Here is a 20,989-nt window from a genome sequence, read left to right as displayed (position 1 = left end):
CAGGTGTTTGTGCCGCCCACTTGGGTTGCTTAGCTTAGTCATCCAGCTACCTCATTGCACCTCTTTTTCTTCTCTGCATTATGTGCTCTTTGGGGCCTAGTTATTAAAAGTGCCATCCTGTCTGACTCTGCAGTACCACTCCTAGATGGACCAGCCTGGGGCGTAGCCAGAACTTTGTGGTCCCCATAGCAACATTTTGAAGGGGCCCCTGTCCCAATGCTTCTAGAGAGACACTTCTCAGCAGCAGTTGTTAATTTTATGCCCTGTAATAGTGCCCTAGTTAATTTTCTGAACCATGGTAGAGCCTTATTTAATGTTATGCCCCACAGTAGTGCCCTAGTTTCTTTTATGAATCGTAGTAGTGCTTAAGTTCACCCTATGTCATATTTCAGAGCTGCCAGTACACATTATGTCACACAGTACCCCCAACTCACATTATGATATATAGTGCTCCCCGTACAGTGCCCCGGTTCAAATATTATAAAATTACAAAAATACCCTCCAGTTCATATTATACCACACTACAATGAGCAAGTCCAGGGGCATACCAAGATATATTGCAGGCCCCAAGGAAGAAGATTGAAAGGAATCCTATGTACCACCCAATCACGAAAATGTATATAACACATGTAACTTTGACAGGGAAGTTGGGCCCCTCTCAGCTCTGGGCCCCATAGCAGCTGCACTGCCTGCACCTATGGTAGCTACGCCCTTGGGGCCAGGTGTTTGGCTGCCCACTTGGGTCGCTTATCTTAGTCATCCAGCTACTTCATTGCACCTCTTTTTCTTCTTTGCATTATGTGCTCTTTGGGGCCTAGTTTTTAAAAGTGCCATCCTGTCTGACACTGCAGTGCCACACCTAGATGGACCAGGTGTTTGTGCCGCCCACTTGGGTTGCTTAGCTTAGTCATCCAGCTACCTAAGGATGTAAACACTGAAGTTGGGGCTGGGGGGGGGGGGGGATCTGAAGATGAGGATGACATCTTATCACTGTTGAGCCAGTTTGTGCAAGGAGAGATTAATTGCTACTTTTTGGTGGGGGCCCAAACAAACCAATTAATTCAGCCACAGTTGTGTCGCTGAAATGATTGGTTTGTTAAAGTGTGCATGTCCTGTTTATACAACATACAAGGACAATTCAATCTTGCACCTCTTTTTCTTCTTTGCATTATGTGCTCTTTAGGGCCTAGTTTTTAAAAGTGCCATCCTGTCTGACACTGCAGTGCCACTCCTAGATGGGCCAGGTGTTTGTGCTGCCCACTTGGGTCGCTTAGCTTAGTCATCCAGCTACTGTACCTCATTGCACCTCTTTTTCTTCTTTGCATTATGTGCTATTTGGGGCCTATTTTTTAAAAGTGCCATCCTGTCTGACACTGCAGTTCCACTCCTAGATGGACCAGGTGTTTGTGCCACCCACTTGGGTCGCTTAGCTTAGTCACCCAGCTACCTCATTGCACCTCTTTTTCTTCTTTGCATTATGTGCTCTTTGGGGCCTATTTTTTAAAAGTGCCATCCTGTCTGACTCTGCAGTGCCACTCCTAGATGGGCCAGGTATTTGTGCCGCCCACTTGGGTCACTTAGCTAAGTTTTGTCATCCAGCTACCTCATTGCACCTCTTTATCTTCTTTACATTATGTGCTCTTTGGGGCCTATTTTTTAAAAGTGTCATCCTGTCTGACACTGCAGTGCCACTCCTAGATGGGCCAGGTGTTTGTGCCGCCCACTTGGGTTGCTTAGCTTAGTCATCCAGCTACCTCATTGCACCTCTTTTTCTTCTCTGCATTATGTACTCTTTGGGGCCTAGTTATTAAAAGTGCCATCCTATCTGACTCTGCAGTACCACTCCTAGATGGGCCAGCCTGGGGCGTAGCCAGAACTTTGTGGTCCCCATAGCAACATTTTGAAGGGGCCCCTGTCCCAATGCTTCTAGAGAGACACTTCTCAGCAGCAGTTGTTAATTTTATGCCCTGTAATAGTGCCCTAGTTAATTTTCTGAACCATGGTAGAGCCTTATTTAATGTTATGCCCCACAGTAGTGCCCTAGTTTCTTTTATGAATCGTAGTAGTGCTTAAGTTCACCCTATGTCATATTTCAGAGCTGCCAGTACACATTATGTCACACAGTACCCCCAACTCACATTATGATATATAGTGCTCCCCGTACAGTGCCCCGGTTCAAATATTATAAAATTACAAAAATACCCTCCAGTTCATATTATACCACACTACAATGAGCAAGTCCAGGGGCATACCTAGATATATTGCAGGCCCCAAGGAAGAAGATTGAAAGGAATCCTATGTACCACCCAATCACGAAAATGTATATAACACATGTAACTTTGACAGGGAAGTTGGGCCCCTCTCAGCTCTGGGCCCCATAGCAGCTGCACTGCCTGCACCTATGGTAGCTACGCCCTTGGGGCCAGGTGTTTGGCTGCCCACTTGGGTCGCTTATCTTAGTCATCCAGCTACTTCATTGCACCTCTTTTTCTTCTTTGCATTATGTGCTCTTTGGGGCCTAGTTTTTAAAAGTGCCATCCTGTCTGACACTGCAGTGCCACACCTAGATGGACCAGGTGTTTGTGCCGCCCACTTGGGTTGCTTAGCTTAGTCATCCAGCTACCTCATTGCACCTCTTTTTTATTCTTTGCATTATGTGCTCTTTGGGGCCTAGTTTTTAAAAGTGCCATCCTGTCTGACTCTGCAGTGCCGCTCCTAGATGGGCCAGGTGTTTGTGCCACCCACTTGGGTCGTTTAGCTTAGTGATCCAGCTACCTCACTGCACCTTTTTTTCTTCTTTGTATTATGTGCTCTTTAGGGCCTAGTTTTTAAAAGTGCTATTCTGTCTGACACTGCTGTGCCCCTCCTAGATGGGCCAGGTGTTTGTGCTGCCCACTTGGGTTGCTTAGCTTAGTCATCCAGCGACCTTGGTGCAACCTTTTGGCCTAAAAACAATATTGTGAGGTGTGAGGTGTTCACAATAGACTGGAAATGAGTGAAAATTAATGTCATTGAGATTAATAATACAGTAGGATCAAAATGACCTCCAAATTCTGTGATTTTAGCTGTTTTTATGTTTTTTCAAAAATCATCCAGATCCAAAACCAAAACCTGAAACGGTAGTTTTGGCAAAACCAATCCAGATCCAAAACACGAGTAGGGATCCAGATCCAAAACACTTAAAGTGCCCTCCGCACATCTCATATATATACATTTTATATATGTCATACTATTATGTTCACATGGGATTACCCACCACACCATAAATATCCTGCATTATCCACACTAGTTATCCCCTTGATGAAGTCCTAATGTTAGGACGAAACGTGTTGGGACAGGGACTTGATGCTCACCCCTCGGACTTCCCATTTGCGGACAGATAAGCTGTTTTTATTATTCAATCCTGTACGTTTGATACCTGCCATTACAGACAGATAATCTGCCTATATACTCGTTTATCTATGGTCTTTCCATATGTGGAGAGATAAGCTGTTTATATTTTTTTAATCTTGTACGTGTGCTACCTACACCTATGATCAGACGAGCTGTTTTTTAAATTTTAATTGTGTATATTTGCCATTTGCATTTTGTGGCAGGATTGTGACCAATAAATTGTTACTGTTTTTATTTATCTTGCTCCCTTACCAAATTATTGGAACCAGCAAAGTTCCTAATGTTTAGCTTTTGAAAAACGTTTGAAAATAGTACACACTATGTTGCTTTTATCTCTCTTTTACATGTTCTGCTTCTAAGAATCATCAGCCTGAAAGTTTTATGAGCTAAGTTGCTTTATTTTTATACTTGAACTCAGGTCTCTTCACTGACACTATTAGGCGCTCTTATTTACTCCATTTTTCTCATATATATATATATATATATATATATACACACATACATACATATATACGCACACACACACAGACACACACAGACACACACACACACACACACACACACACACACACACACACACATGTCTAGATGTCTGCCAACTGAATGAACAGAAGAGAAATCTAAATCAACTCAATATTTGGTGTGGCCACCCTTTGCCTCCCTGATGGTACTGCCTGATGGATAAGTACTTGCCTGTATTATTTTCAGCATTGAGGACCAAATCCCTAACTCTATTTGCTGAAATGCAGCCCCAACATGCAAGGAACCTCCACCATGCTTCACTGTTGCCTGCTGACATTTATTATTGTACCGCTCTCCAGCTCTTCGGCGAACAAAGTGCCTTCTGTTACAGCCCAATATTTCAATTTTCAACTCATCAGTCCATGTTCCTATGTTTTCGTACATAGTTGAGTTGCTTGGCCTTGTTTCCACGTCGAAGGTATGGCTTTTTGCCCACAATTCTTCCATGAAGGCCACTGCTGGCCAGACTTCTCTGAAAAGTAGATGGGTCTACCTGGATCTCACTGGTTTATGCCAGTTCTGAGCTGATGGCACTGCTGTACATCTTCCGATTTCAAAGGGAAGTAAGCATGATGTGTCTTTCATCTGATGACGTTTCCTTAGCCGAACACTGCGTCTACGGTCCTTAACGTTTCCAGTTTCTTTGTGCATCAATGCTGAGAAATACAGGCAGGTACTTATCCATCATGCAATACCATCAGGGAGGCACCGGATTGGCTCCAAACTTATTCTGCAGCAGGATAACGATCCCAAACATACAGCCAATGTCATTAAGAATTATCATCAGCTTAAAGAAAAACAAGGAGTCCTTGAAGTGATGATATGGCGCCCACAGAGTCTGATCTCAACATCATCATCACCGACAAAACAGAAAACATCGTCCCTTCCTTACATTTCCAAGCATCTGTGTATTTCAGCGTATGTAAATATTTTACCAACTAAAATCCTCATGACCTCTAAGAACAAAATGCAACCAATTTGGTAGACAACTATATACATTGGGATTGTACATACCAGTTTGTCACTTTGCTCTATAATGCACAGTTAACATACAGCAGAACAACACCAGTAGGCACCTGCACTTTTAACTTGAACAAGTAAAAACTTACACTCTCAGCCTAGAAAACACTGATTTCATCTCAAACTAACTATGTTCCACAAATTGATTTTCTGCATTGCTCTTCATGGAGTATTCATAAAGGCCATTGCATCATTCAGTCTCCCAGCAACTCACCCCTCTGTACATGTTGCCCCCTCAATTCTACACTCCCCTCTTATTAGCACTCATGAGCTTTTTACTTCCCTATACTCATTGACAATAACATCTACAACCTCTCACCATAAAAAACTTTCACAAACCTCTGACACCCACATTTATCTCTCTCTTCTGCTACTGATAGCTGGTGACATTTCACCAAATCCAGGACCCAGCCACTTGCATCACTCACATTCACCTGATTCACAGCAACATAGAAATCCAGCTAACCTCATAAACATCACATGTCTTCCATCACCCTCCAGATCACTAAAATGTGCCTTATGGAATGCACGCTCTGTTTGTAACAAATTAACATCCATTCATGACCTTTTCATATCTAACAACATCAATCTGCTGGCTATAACAGAAACCTGGCTCACACAATCTGACACAGCCTCCCCTGCAGCACTGGCACATGGTGGTCTCCACTTTACACACACCTCCAGACCCGATAACCATAGAGGAGGAGTTGGACTTTTACTTTCCCAATCTTTGGCATATACTGTTCTACCACAGGTTCCATCACTCACATTTACATCATTTGAAGTACATTCCATTAGGGTTTACTCTCCTTTCTCTCTGCGTGTTGCAGCTATCTACCGCCCACCTGGGCATCCAAAACAATTTTTGGAAGATTTTTCTGCCTGGCTCCCTCACTTCCTATCCTCTGACATCTCCACCATTATCATGGGTGATTTCAATATTGCTATTGATTGTCCAAAATCTGCTGCGCATGCCTCCAAACTGCTCTCTCTAACCTCCTCTCTTGGCCTCTCCCAATGGACTGACTCCTCTACTCATCAGGCGGGCCACTGCCTTGATCTAGTATTCACCAGACTATGCTCCATTGCTGAACTCACTAACACTCCTTTCCCCCTCTCAGATCACAACCTTATCACCTGCATGCTTTCCTCTGTTAATTCAAACCCTGTGTTGCGGAAGTTCTCCAATCTTCCTCAAACTCGCAGAAATATTAACACAATTAATCTTCAAGAACTTTCCACTTCACTCCAACAACTGCTTTCACCTATTTCTGCATTCACCTCTCCTGAGATGGCTGTATCACACCTTAATGAGACTCTAGAACTAGCCCTTGATGAAGTGGCTCCAGCTACCCATCACACTCCACGTAGGCCTAGATGTCAACCATGGCACTCCAAATTAACAAGACAACTACAAAAACTCACACGAAAACTTGAACGTCAGTGGCGTAAATCTCGTATTTCAAGTGACTTCCTCACATATAAGACAGTCTACCATTCTTATAAAAATGCCCTGGACACTGCCAAACAAACATATTTCCAAACTCTTATCTCTGCTCAAGCCTCTAACCCCAAACGACTCTTTAATACATTTAAATCACTTCTGAATCCTCCCGCACCTACCCCACCAGCCACTATCAAGGCACAGGATCTTGCTTCCTACTTCAAGGAGAAGATTGCTAAGATCCGAGATGAAATGGTATGCTCTTCGGCAGCCAGTGACCTGCTCCGTTCTTTACCTGAACCCTCTGGCACTCTTTCTTCATTTGATCCCACAAGTGAAGATGAAGTATCATCACTCTTCTCATCCTGCTTCTCTACTACCTCTCCTCTTGATCCTTTACCCTCACAAATAAGTAAAGCTCTGTCTCTGGTGCTCATCCCTACCTTAACTAACATCTGTAATCTCTCTCTCTCTACTGGTATTTTTCCTTCACTCTTCAAGCATGCAGTGATTACTCCCATTTTAAAAAAACAAAATTCTGACCCTAATGCTCTCTCAAACTACCGCCCTATCTCTCAGCTCCCTTGTCTCTCTAAGCTACTTGAGAGACTTGCCTACACTCGACTCACACACTTTCTTAACTCATACACTTTGTTGGACCTACTTCAGTCAGGCTTCCGTTCCCAACATTCCACAGAGACGGCACTGACTAAAGTGGTTAATGATTTGGTCACTACGAAGTCTAAAGGCCACTACTCACTACTTATTCTTCTAGACCTATCTGCTGCATTTGACACTGTAGACCACTCTCTTCTCATACAGACACTACAATCCCTAGGTCTTAAAGACACAGCCCTTTCTTGGTTCCTATCGTACCTATCTAATCGCTCCTTCAGTGTTCGCTTCTCTGAATCTACCTCCTCTTCGCTACCTCTTTCAGTTGGAGTACCGCAAGGCTCAGTCTTGGGTCCTCTGCTTTTCTCTATCTATACCTCATCTCTTGGTAAACGAATCAGCTATTTTGGTTTTCAGTATCATCTGTACGCAGATGATACTCAAATCTACCTATCCTCCCCTGACTTGTCCCTATCTGTACTGGACCGTGTCACTGAATGCCTTTCTGCCATCTCATCCTGGATGACATCTCGCCACCTCAAACTTAATATTTCAAAGACAGAGTTAATTATATTTCCACCGGCCAATAGTAGGTACCAACCTGATATCTCTATCACTGTTGAAAACTCGACTATCTACCCTACCCCACAAGCTCGCTGCCTAGGTGTCATCCTTGACTCTGATCTGTCCTTTGTTCCCCACATTCAATCTGTCTCAAGATCATGTTACATGCATCTAAAAAACATATCCAAAATACGACCATACCTTACACAAGACACTGTTAAAACTCTAATCCACGCTCTCATTATCTCCCGCATTGATTATTGCAATAGTCTCCTAACTGGTCTTCCCAAAACGAAACTCTCACCACTACAATCCATTCTGAATGCAGCGGCGAGGCTTATCTTCCTTGCTAGACGTTCATCGTCTGCAGATCCACTCTGTCAGTACCTCCATTGGTTACCTGTACTCTACCGCATTCAATATAAAATACTTTTACTCACACACAAGGCCATTAACCAAACTACACCAACGTACATCACTTCGCTTATCACAAAATATCTCCCAACCCGACCTCTTCGCTCTTCACAAGACCTGCGTCTCTCATCCACACTCATTACTCGCTCCCACTCACGACTGCAGGACTTTCATCGGGCTGCACCCACTCTGTGGAATGCCCTACCACGCACAATAAGACTCTCCTCTAGTCTCCAAACCTTCAAGCGTTCCCTCAAAACTCACCTCTTTAGGCAAGCGTATCAAATTCCTGAACCGCCCACATAACTTTCATAAACCTTCCTATCAAATTACATCCACTCTGTACAGTCCACACATATCCTCACATGTCTGTTCATTCTATGCAATAGATAGCACCTTTCCTTGTGTACATATGCCTATTTCCCTATAGATTGTAAGCTTGCGAGCAGGGCCTTCCTACCTCTATGACTGTTATCACCCAGTTTGTTATTGTTATTTCAAATTGTAAAGCGCAACGGAATTTGCTGCGCTATATAAGAAACTGTTAATAAATAAAATAATAAATCATCATCAAGAGACAGAAGGATTTGAGCAAGCCTGCATCCATAGTAGATCTGTGGTATGATCTCCCAGATGTTTGGAAGAACCTCCCTACCGAGTTCCTTCAAAAACTGTGTAAGTGTACCTAGAAGAATTGACGCTGTTTTGAAGGAAAAGGGTGGTCACTCCAAATATTGATTTGATTTAGATTTCTCTCCTGTTCATTCACTTTTCATTTTGTTAATTGATACAAAGGGCGGGACCCTTAGTACAGTACAGTCTTTTCCACAGCAGTGGAAATGATAGCACTCTCCAGACTTTTTTTTAAATATCAGTAACAAACAAATTTAATGGAAAAAATGAAAAAATACCATCTCACAGTTCCACGAGGTATATAGAGTTCACCAATGTTTTTGGTCCCAAACCAGGACCTTTTTCAAGGCAAGGTAGCAGAGTCACAGTAACAATATAGTCACAAATATAGACAACAGAGAACTGGAACTGAGGACTAAGCCTCCCAGGCCCCTGTTAAATACCCAATAACAAGTGGAAGAATGGGCGCCAATTCCGCCCCGCCGGACTGTAAGGTGCTTTCCACAGTCTGGAACGCAAGCGTCACTTCTGATAAAACCAGAAGGGCCCAGCCACGGCGGAGTAAACAGCGTCAAATTATAAGATACAGCAGCGTCAAGTAAAACAGTGTTAAGTAGCTAATTGCTGACCTAAGGTGCACAGAATGGCAGGACATAGTAAATAATGCGGGCACCAGATCCGCCTGGGAGGCTTAGTCCTCATTTCCAGTTCCCTGTTGTCTATATTTGTGACGATATTGTTGCTGTTACTCTACTGCCTTTACCTTGAAAAAGGTCCTGGTTTGGGACCGAAATATTGGTGAACTCTATATACCTCGTGGAACTGTGAGATGGTTTTTTGTTTTTGTTTTTTTCATTTTTCCGCTAAATTTGTTTGTTATTGATATTTAAAAAAAAGTCTGGAGAGTGCTATCATTTCCACAGCTGTGGAAAACACTGTAATATATATCTGAATTGAGTAAATATGGTCAAATTCTGTGCATTACACCTTAGTAATACTAGAATTCCTAGTAAATTGGTTCAGTCAATAAAACACCTTAAAAATTGCATTATTGAACTTTTCTAGTTTATTTACCGAAGCCCTACATCAGTAAATAACTCTGTGGGACGACATAATATGACTATACAGAGCGAAACACAAACAAGGGATGAAACCTAAAGAAAGCCAGAAGCCCTGCAATCATCATTGTGTGAGCAGAGACCGTTATAATATACAGAAAATGAACCACATATTTTTTCATTGCTGTTTTTATGCTTTTTAGCCACTTATTTTATGTTGGAAAAAGAATGTTTCCATTGTGTTTTTTGTTTTTAATGCTTTTATAATGTATTTTACAAACACAGAACACTTTGGTATGATGGACCAATGCTTTACTGTCCTGTATTCACATAAAGAATAGCAGCAATGAGAATAACTTGGTTATCTGGTACACTTTGCCAGATCATTAAGTCACAAAATACCGTGTGATTATATAACAGAACTGTTGTTGTTTTATTTACATTTTTTTTATTAAAATGTTTTTATTGCAAAGAAGGATACAAATAAACTTGCATTGTCTCTGAATAACATATAGTTAGTGTCCTTTGTTTTTTCTTTAAACATCATAACTTGAGATGTACATACTGTATACCATTATACAGTAATTACAAAAACTGTTGATAAAGCAACATTGACAGTAAAATACTGTATACCCCTGTGTTTTGTTGCAAATATCATGCAGACCAGTATGTATATTTTTTTGCTTAGTGTGTCACAATGATAAAACAAGTACAGTAGGAATTACAAATAATCATTTACATAACATTTTTGCCCAGATTTATCAAGCCTTGGAGAGTGATAAATTGCACGGTGATAAAGTACCAGCCAATCAGCTCCAAACTGCCATGTTACAAGCTGGGTTTGAAAAATGACAGTTGGGAGCTGATTGGCTGGTACTTTATCACCATGCAATTTATCACTCTTCAAGGCTTGACAAATCTGGGCCAAAGCTCTCTAGGGTTCTGGGCCAAAGCTCTCTAGGGTAGTGGTGGTACCCATGAGGCTGTAACATTCATTAAATATCAAGTGAACTGAGCATTTTTCTTACATTACTGCACAGTATTGCTATGGGCATAACCAGAATAAAAGAACCAATAATAAAAAAAATATTGGTTTCCAGTCAACTTATATATTAGAATTGCATTATTGCAGAAGGTTTTTCACCTTACTATCATAAGAATTGGATTTGTTATGCAGTATGTGTGAGACTTACCTGTAAGAACTGGGTAACAAATGACACAGCTGCGATTACGACAAAGAGAAGGCAGATCCCATTAATTTGTCTAATTTGCTCAGCTTGATCTGGTAGTGCAAAAGTCTAAAGCAGAGCAGAAGGAAAATAGATAATGAGTCACCTTGGCACTGTACCACCATTAGCACCCCTCTGTAGAGGTTACACTATTACATACAGACATGAGTATGAAGTTTAATATTCAATTGTTTGAAAAGTTGGTTGGGTGTTTTTTTCTTCCTATCTAATAGACAGGAAAAAAAACAGACACCCAACTGACTTTTCAAACATTTGAATACCCCCCATGTGTGCATACCCTCCAACATTTTACACACAACAATCGGTACAAATAAGGAAAGGGGCGTGGTCATGGGTAAAGGGGGCGTGGTCGCACCCCCTTTCCTATACTTTCAATGGAAGTTTGAAGAGTCAAAAATCGGTACAGATCATAAAAAAAAAAGGTACTGTACCTGCCAAAAAGGTACACTTGGAGGGTATGAGTGTGTTGGTAATCGAAAATTAAAATTTTAGTTTTATGTTGTATAGCAGCGGTTCCCAAACTCCTCAAGGAATTTCTTACTAGGCATGTGAGGTGCGTGCCTAGGGGCGCATCTTGCCCCCCATGCCGCCTGTCGCAGCATCTGAGCAGCTTGCTAGGAGGAGAAGAAAGGGAGAGTGATTTGTGTGCATGAGGGCGGAGAGAGAGTCTCTCTCTGCCAGCAGCCCTGCTCGGTCTGTGTAGCTCCGCCCCGCTGCACACAAGTCAGAGCTGCTGCAGATCCCTGGCCATCCAGAGTGATAGAACTACTCTGCTGCTTGTGAGGTAAGTGTGTGCAGTGTGTAATGCGTGTATTATTAGTATGTACATGCAGTGTGTAGTGTGCAGGGCTGGCAACAGAAATCTTGGGGCCCAGAAAACTGATATCTCTGCGGGCCCCCAACCCTCCGTGGCCATAATCCCCCTTTACCTCAGACCCACACATCACACATCCATCCCTGCCTTCCTGAAGCCAAGACCCCCACCCCCCCCTAGAAACATTATCTGCACTACGTTCTTCCCCAGCACTTGTCAGCACACAGACCCAGGAGGTCACATGGTCCTCACCAGTACAATACTGATATAATGGGATTATCACATTCCAAAATTAAGACTCCCAGAAATGCCACTGTCTGTGCTGACTGAAAGAATAACGGGACCTTGCTTCAGACGCTGCTGGTACCTAATGAGCTTGTCCAAAATCTCTGAATATTGTATTATTGGTATATTAATATTGGTTCCGGTACCTGCGCTCACCAGTGTGCGGCACACTATACTGTAATAATTGCGTGTTTACACTACAACTTTGTAAGTATCACAGATGAGTGAATGTATATGTGTTATGCATATGGTTTTATTCTCAGTCACAGTGCTTTTAACTAATACACAGTGGGCACCGTGCGATGCCAAGAGCTATATAATTATTTAAGTCCATGCCATGCAGCTGCTGCCACTGGACCTTAAGGCCCCACACAACGTTGGGGCCCAGGATGGGGGTCTCCTTTAACCCCCCTGTCACCAGGCCTTGTAGTGTGTGTATGAGCACTGTGTGTGTGTATGGGTGTGGTTCATCAAATCGACAGTATCTAGCCCCCTGAGTATAAGGGTCCTAGGCTGATAGGTGAGGGTCCCCTTTTTCCAGTGGTACCAGATTTTTGAAAATCGGCCCTGGGGGTACTGGAGATATCCGACTTCAAAGCAATGGTCCTCATCTGAGTCTGTTAATTGCTCTTCCCAGCCAGATGTCTCAGGTTCTGTCTGACTTAGAGTTTTGAGTTTTTCTGAGGGTATATTAAAAAAAAGCTAAAAGCTGGGACTCCTCCCTTTTGGAGGACACCGGCAGCTTTCCTCTACTATATCCAGAACTAGAGATATCAGCCTTCCAGCAGCTGGTCCCTGCTCTAGCTCCACACGCCTAGTATGCAGTTTTATATTTTCGTTGGTGGATTACTCTGGCTCCTGAACTCTGATCCCCAAGTCCCCAGTACCTCTCTAGTTTTTTTTATCCCAAGAAATCAATTTTCAGGAACTGGAGATATCTGCAGTCAAGCAAGCTGCCCTCCCACCAGAAAATTATGAATATTGAGCCCACTCCGTTATCCACCCCTTCCCTGCGTATTAAACACCCCCTACCACTCTGGAAGCCCCTTCATTCAGCCTAATGCCCCCTTCTATAGTTTAGTGTTCTCCCTCCCACTCCATCTCACACCATCTGTGCAGTGAAGGAGTCATTATCAGAAATTACTGCTCCAGGTCCAACAGTGGAAGATAGAACACCCCCTACCGCCTGCGGGACATCAAAGCTGCTGCTAATAGCTCCCTTTACCACTGGAGGATGGGTAGGGGCCCCAGAGCATTGCTTTGTCCAGTGGCCTACACCACTGTTAAGACGGCCCTGTGTGCAGTGTGAGTGTGTAGTGTCTGCAGTGTGTGTGCATGCAGTGTGAGCAGTATGGGGACAGTGAGCTGTGATAGGAGCAATGTGAGCAGTAGGGGGCAGTGAAGGGTGGGGGAGCAGTTATGTGGGCAATGAGGTGTGATGGGGTAGTGAGCTAGGGGGGACCAGTGAGGAGAACAGTGTGAGCTGTGGAAGGGGTGTGTGAGAAGGGGATATGGAGGGAACTGGAGAGAGCTATGTAAGGGGTGCCGGGCTCCCGGCGACCAGCATACTGGTGCCAGAATCCTGACCGCTGGCATACCGACAGCATGGCAAGCGCAAATGAGCCCCTTGCGGGCTCACTGCGCTCGCCACGCTGCGGGCACGGTGCTATTTATTCTCCCTCCAGGGGGGTCGTGGACCCCCAAGAGGAAAATAAAGTGTCGGTATGCTGTGCGCCGGGATCCCGACAACCGGCAAACTGAAGACCACCCCTATAAAAGGGGGGTGCGGCCAATAATATTGTACCTAGGGGTGGTCTGACCCCTAGCTCCACCTCTGCCCAACAGTTCATGTTTTTCAAATCACCCAGAGGTGCACAAGGGTAGTCATTACTCACTGACACATTTTGAAAGAGCCACAGGTGGAGCTAACAATTTCCCTTGTGATTCTGTAAGGAGACCTGCAAAACATGAACTGTTGGGGGTCCTTGAGGACAGAGGGATAATTGTATTATAGCAGCATGTATCGTCCCACTATAACGATTCCTGCTTCGCCTCAGTGCCAATGCGAAGCAGGATGGGACATCGACAAGATGTATGAAAATCTGCCGGAGTGGTGCAGTGAAAACTCCCCCCTCTGTCGATGCCCGTCTGAGACCACAGCGCATCAGCTTAGTGCTGATGCACTGTGACTCCCTGCCCGGCCAGCTCCACTGAGCATGTGCGGGATCTTGCTACTCACGCAAGATCTCACATGTAGCCCAGAGCCGGCAGCCGCCACAGCCAGGAACAGCTCTGTCCCTGCTGTGGGGGTAGGGCATCGTCACCTGTAGCTGTAGAAATTGATAGCTGCAAATGTCAGAATGGTCAGCGCTGCATATATTGCCCCTGCATATCGGCATGCTATCTTTTAGTTAGCAGCACCAATATGGACAAGGTCCCCCCTGTTACTGAGTCTGTGCTACCACTGTCATACATGGGGGATAAGCGGTATCAGCACGCATAACGTGTGCTGATACCACTTCTCTCCCATAACGAAGGATCGTACATTTACCCCAATAGTTTGGGAACCACTGCTATAGAGTAAAAGCTGTTCAGGTATACCGCTGGTGAAGCAGACCATATATCTGTGGAAGTCTGTCACACAGTCACCTGTGTCATATAAAAAAGCATTAACAAAATGTACCACGCAGCGCTTTTGATGTCATGTGGCTATATTCACTCATACGTGCCCATTTTAACTTGCAATGGTTGGGTGGTGGTATCTATATGGAATGTAGCAATTTGCATTTCCTTGTATTATTTAAAAATCAGATTTCATTTTGCAGGAGATGTCTGTATGTGCATCAAGACCAGAGAAGGGTATCTGAAGAAAGTATTCCATGGCAGGTACAGTAGGTGACTGTGGAGTAAACTTTCTTCCAACAAAATGCAATGAACTTCACTTCATTTCATACAGCACTGTGAAAGATTTTTCTTGCTTTGCCTGTTTACAGATCAAAAACTGACAGCTGTGATAATAGCATTCCCATTATTATACAGTTATCTTTGTTCTTAGCATATTAGGAACAGCACCAGCCACTCTGAGACAGCTCATCACATAACATCCCACTAAGGCCAAACTAAGGTTGTAAAATTGATTTAACATAAGACACCTAAGTATTCAGATGTACGTATTTGCCTGCTGCCACTATTTACATGGACAATCTCAGGCAGGGCCGTTGAGTGCTGAACGGGCCAGGGTACTGCGGGTGTTGCCAAATGTGAGAGATGTGGCTCCACCCCCTCTGGAAAATACAGAATATGAAGCAGGACATTTGTCCCTTGCTGCAGCTGACCCGGGCCCCCCGACAGACCTCACCAACAAATAAATAGCAGTACCGCCGCCCCTTTAGTCGGTGCCCCTGAACCAAGGTTTCATGGATTTATACCTGGACATTTATGTAACTGGAAATGTCTGTATTTTTCAATATTTGGCAAGTGCAGAATAATTTTTTTTTATTAAAAGTTTCTTATCAGCTATTTCTATTCACTGTGCATAATACAGGTTGAGTATCCCATATCCAAATATTCCGAAATACGGAATATTCCGAAATACGGAATTTTTTGAGTGAGATTGAGATAGTGAAACCTTTGTTTTTTGATGTCTCAATGTACACAAACTTCGTTTAATACACAAAAGAATTAAAAATATTGTATTAAATGACCTTCAGGCTGTGTGTATAATGTGTATATGAAACATAAATGAATTGGGTGAATGCAGACACACACTTTGTTTAATGCACAAAGTTATAAAAAATATTGGCTAAAATGACCTTCAGGCTGTCTGTATAAGGTGTATATGTAACATAAATGTATTCTGTGCTTAGATACAGGTCCCATCACCTTGATATCTCATTATGGTATGCAATTATTCCAAAATACGGAAAAATCCCATATCCAAAATACCCCTGGTCCCAAGCATTTTGGATAAGGGATACTCAACCTGTAATAATATTTATTGAAGAGGAAAATGTAAAATGCAGAAAATGTGTCAGAATGTAATGCAGTAAACAGTTATGACAGGGATCCACCTACATTTGTTGTGTCTTTGCTCGGACACAACAGATATGTACAGTATGTACAGTATGAATGCACATCTTATAAAAGGATATCAAGCAGCTTAGTTCCATTTAAGAAAAGTGAAAGGATGAGAAAAGGAGAAAATAAATTTTGTATTCTGAAAAATATTTTAACACAAATAAGCATTAAATTCATCCTGCTTAATAAAGCTATGCATTATTTAAAAAAAAAAAAAACACGTTAAATGTAGAACAATAAACTTTCAGTACATCCAGTAAATTTGTATCAGTGTATCAACATCAATCCCACAAAAAAGGTTAAATACTATTAAAAAACAAAAACAAATATAGACAGGTTTGTTTTAGCTTAACAAACAGGGGGGCAGATGTATTAACCTGGAGAAGGCATAAGGAAGTGATAAACCAGTGATATGTGCACGGTGATAAAGGTACCAGCCAATCAGGTCCTAACTGGCAATTTACATATTGGAGCTGATTGGCTGGTGCGTTTATCACCTTGCACATATCACTGGTTTATCACTTTTTTATGCCATCTCCAGGTTAATACATCTGCCCCAGGGTCTTTTTGAACAATATATACAGGAAAGATAGTGACTTGTAAAAGGTGTAAACACCTAACTTTACTCAGACATCTCTGAGTGCCGCCATCTTTCCTGTTTGTTGGAATCCAGGTTTCTTGGATGGCATAGGGACAAAGCAAGTTTCATGACACTTTGAGTGTGCAGAACTTTTGTATTTGTGTAAATAAATATACAGTATATACTGTATATATATATAGAGTGAGAGAGAGAGAGAGAGAGAGAGAGAGAGAGATTCGGTTAACTCTATTTATGATGCTAATATTAGAATAAGTGGTACTTTTGTATCCAACTCACTGCAAGTAGTAGCGGTCGATACAAAATCACCAATGCATTCCGACATTGCTCTCGTGCAGGGATCAGCTGACCCGCATTCCCAATCACTGCTACATTTTGTGGGCCTCACATCACGTCCCCCGTTTTCAGCATTTTGAGGGCATGCCCAGTGCTCCGCCAACTGCTGGGCAGCCCCCAGGCTCACTACAATGCACTGTTTTGCACGGCACCTATCCAGAGATCATCCGCTGCTTTGCTGTGCAGAGCAGCGGTGATCACAGGCTCTCCAACCTACCCCGCCCGCAGGCCACAATATCCCGAATAGCAGGACTGTACCACTGAAATAGGAACAGTTGGGAGGTATGTATCTGTGACTTCTCCTGCGTTACCTTTATAATGAATGGCCCTGATACTTATTGAATTCAAAAGTAGGAGAAAATTTTCATTTTTATAGAAATGAAGGGATAATGCATAGATCCCCAAATATGGTGGAATGAAACTCCTGAAAGAGGATTACCTCACGAGCTTCATTGATTCATATAAGCTTACTAATTCTTTATTGAAGTCCGCATAATAATTACCATATTTGTAACCAAGATTTGAGATATATCTACAACACTATGGGGGTCATTCCGACCCGTTTGCACACTGCTGGTTGTCGCAGCGGTGTGAATGGGTTGGGACTGCGCCATCGCAGCACCCGCAATGCGCATGCGCGTCATAGCCCAGCGTCAGCCATCGCCGGGCAATGACCAGAAGAAAGAAGTGATCGCTAGTGCGATCGCAAGAAGATTGACAGGAGGAAGGCGCTCCGGGGCGGATACTCACCGTTTTTTGGGAGTGGTGAGTCCAACGCAGGCGTATCCAGGCGTTTGGAGGGCGGATGTCAATTCCGGGACCTGCATCGCTGGATTGATCGCACAGGGTAAGTAACTCTTACCCTGCTCTTGTTTGAGAGGAATTTTTTTTTTTGCATAGCAGGGCTGCACAAGCGATCGCAGCCCTGCTATGCAGAAATACACTCCCCCATAGGCGGCGTCTAGTGGATCGCACGGGCAGCAAAAAGTTGCTATGTGCGATCAACTCGGAATGACCCCCTTTAGGCACTTTCCTGTTGTTTTTTTTTTGTTTTTAATCTGCTTTGTAGATTCATGGCTGGTTAGGATCTTCCAGGAGGAGCAGTTATTTTAGCATCACTCAAGGATCTGAATCATTTGTTGTTTGTACTCCAAGTGGTATTAGTGCATTGAGGGCCTGAAGTAGCTGTGCATCTGGACAAACCATGTTGCAATGCAAGGGATGCAAATAAATAAAATAAAAAATTATGTGTGGTAAATACTTGCTGCTTTTACATGTAGCCCATAAATGCTGGAAATCTAAATCTCTTTGCACATTTCACATCAGTCCCATCTGCAGTGCAACATGGTTTTACCCAGGTAAAAAGTTACTTGTTCTTTCTTCATTTATTCCCAAACATAGAAACAGGTCCTGAGGGTTCTCTCTCTCTCTCTCTATGCATACATAAAAATATTTTATATTTAGTAATTCTCTTTTAGAAAAAAACCTGTATAAATGAAGAACAGTGTCGACATCTACTAGAGAAATATGGATTTTATTATATTCAGCAGTGCCAGTGCTGGATTTTACCTATGAGCTGCAGGATTGCAGCCCCCTGAGTACAATCCATCACTTCAGTGAGCTCAGCTGAGCCAGTTGCAGTATGTGACTGACTGGCAGTAACTTACTATTGGAAGTGCTACTGTACGTGCCAGTCACACGCAGGGCAGGCAGTCCCATTGAGAGGTGTTTTCTCCCTCTAGTACTGCCAGTACGGGCTGCGATTAGTAGAGAACTTGTTTCCAGTAGGAAGCCACTCCCTGCCTTTCGTGCAGCCCAATCCAGCTTCTATGGGCTGCAGTTGATGCAGTCCATAGAAGTTGGGGTTTTGTATGTACGCATGAGCCAGTCCTGGCACCTGCCAGATCCATTGTGCAGGTGCCGGGACCCGGCTGTCTCCTCACCTCCTACTCCTCTCCAGTATTGGGTAGCGGCAGTCCCCATACCTAAAACAGGTAGGAGCCGCTGTTGGTCAGCACTTACCCCTAGTAACTGACTGAACAAAAGTGCATACAGTGGAGTCAGTGTCCCATTAAGTGCAGCTCCGACAGACCCCAATACAAGATACGGCCATTCTGGAGCATTGTACTTCAATATTCTCATGACAACAGATCCCTTTTGTTTTTTGCTTTTCTTCTTATTCTGTTAAAAGATAGATATAAACAACTTTAAAATAAATTTAAATATATATATACAGCAGAATTGCCATATACAAATAATTAAAATAAGATTTGTTTAAATCATGTACAGTATCTTTTCATGGAGAAAGTCATAAAATCAATATTATTCAGTCCACAAGTATGGGTCTATAGAACAGTTTCAGACAAGATATTGCTGTGACATCTCTGATGTTCTTTTATGTCACAAATGAATCTAGTTGGGTGAAAGTATTAAATGATAGCCTGCTGGACAGCACAAGAAGTGGATAGCTGATATACTAAAGCAGTCAGCTACTTTTAACTTATACGATCTATAGCACTTCTCTTTATATTTTCTAAAACCTCAAAAATCCAATTGTAATCTCAATATATGAAACTTCTGTGATAACAGATACTACAGTATTTTATTAGTTGATGAATTTATGCTATTGGGCCTCAACCATTTTATTCCCTTATGTGATATCAGAACATATCTACAGGGGGCATAATTACTGAGGGCATATCTACTGGGGGCATAGTTAAAGGAGGCATATCTACTGGGGGCATATCTACTGGGTGTGTAAATAAAGGGGGCATATCTACAGTGGGCATAACTACAGGGGGCAGATCTACTGGGGGTGTAGCTAAAGGAGCATATCTACAGGGGGCATAACTACTGGGGGCATATCTACTGGGGGCATAACTAAAGGGGACATATCTACTGGGGGCATATCTACTTGGGACAATACTACATGTGGGCATTACCAATGGGGGTATTACTACTGGGGGTACTACTAATGAGGGCATAGCATAGGGGGCACTTCATAAGGGGCATCACTCCTGGGGACATAAGGGGCACTGCTACTGTGGGTACTGCATAAGGGGCACCAAAACCAGGGGCTCTGCATAAGGGGCACTACCACTGTGGTCACTGCCACTGCAGTGGGCATTGCATAAGGGTCACTACTACTGTGGGCATTGTATAAGGGGCACTACTGCTGTGGGCATTATGTGTATTTGGGGTGCAACTACTGTGGGCTTTGTGTATAAGGGGCACTAATGTGTGTCATAACATGAATAAGGAACACTACTATGTGGTGTAATGTGAATAAGATTGTGGTACTTTTTGAGACCACGCCCGTTTTTGTTGTGCTCGCCTCAGGCGCATGGGCAGTGGGGGGGATGAGTTCCACCACCTCTCTAGGACCATTAGACAGGGAACCCAAAGCGTTTCATCCTTTAGGACTTCATTGATGAAGTCCTAGAGGACGAAACGCATTGGGTTCCCCGTCTCACCTCCATTGATACTAAGATAAGTCTGACCTCCTGTTAATATACCATGCTGATTTTTTAATTCCTTTTTTTATATATTTTTATTGTTATATATTTTTTTACTGTGTACTCCCTCATGTATTAAAATTGTTCTATCAATTTTTTTATACTACTATCTGGCTCCTAAAGTTCTGTCAATATTACCATAGTATATATAGATATTTTAAAACAACATGAGTCGCGCAACCCCTTCTTCCTCTTTATATATATATATTTCTTTTGTATTGGTATGAATTGATAAAGCGGTGTCAGCTCCGAAACGTCGACTTCAATATACCAGCTTTGTGTATACTTTTCGCCTCTTGAGTGCCTTTAATTGATCCGCGTTTGGAGTGCTACATTACCTTGGACTAGGCCACCGGGGCCAGCTGTACGTTACCACAGAGTGTCGGCCGATTTGGGAATATATATACACATATATATAAATAAATATACACTCTATGGCCCTCATTCCGAG

At 43.0% G+C, this 20,989-nt stretch overlaps 1 protein-coding gene across 1 annotated transcript in view; it reads right to left on the bottom strand.

Annotated features, from left to right (window-relative positions):
* Window positions 1-20,989, bottom strand: part of LOC134944741 (bile salt export pump-like) — a 197,076-nt gene that overhangs the window by 49,072 nt on the left and 127,015 nt on the right. Inside the window, exons 19-20 of the mRNA XM_063933573.1 lie at window positions 19,046-19,204; window positions 10,857-10,961 (exon numbers count right to left, since the gene is read on the bottom strand). Of these exons, the coding sequence (XP_063789643.1) occupies window positions 10,857-10,961; window positions 19,046-19,204 (264 nt within the window). The remainder of the gene's footprint in view (window positions 1-10,856; window positions 10,962-19,045; window positions 19,205-20,989) is intronic.

This window comes from Pseudophryne corroboree, chromosome 7 (genome assembly GCF_028390025.1).
Source record: "Pseudophryne corroboree isolate aPseCor3 chromosome 7, aPseCor3.hap2, whole genome shotgun sequence".
NCBI lineage: Eukaryota > Metazoa > Chordata > Amphibia > Anura > Myobatrachidae > Pseudophryne > Pseudophryne corroboree.
This window is presented reverse-complemented; position numbering and strand designations above follow the sequence as displayed.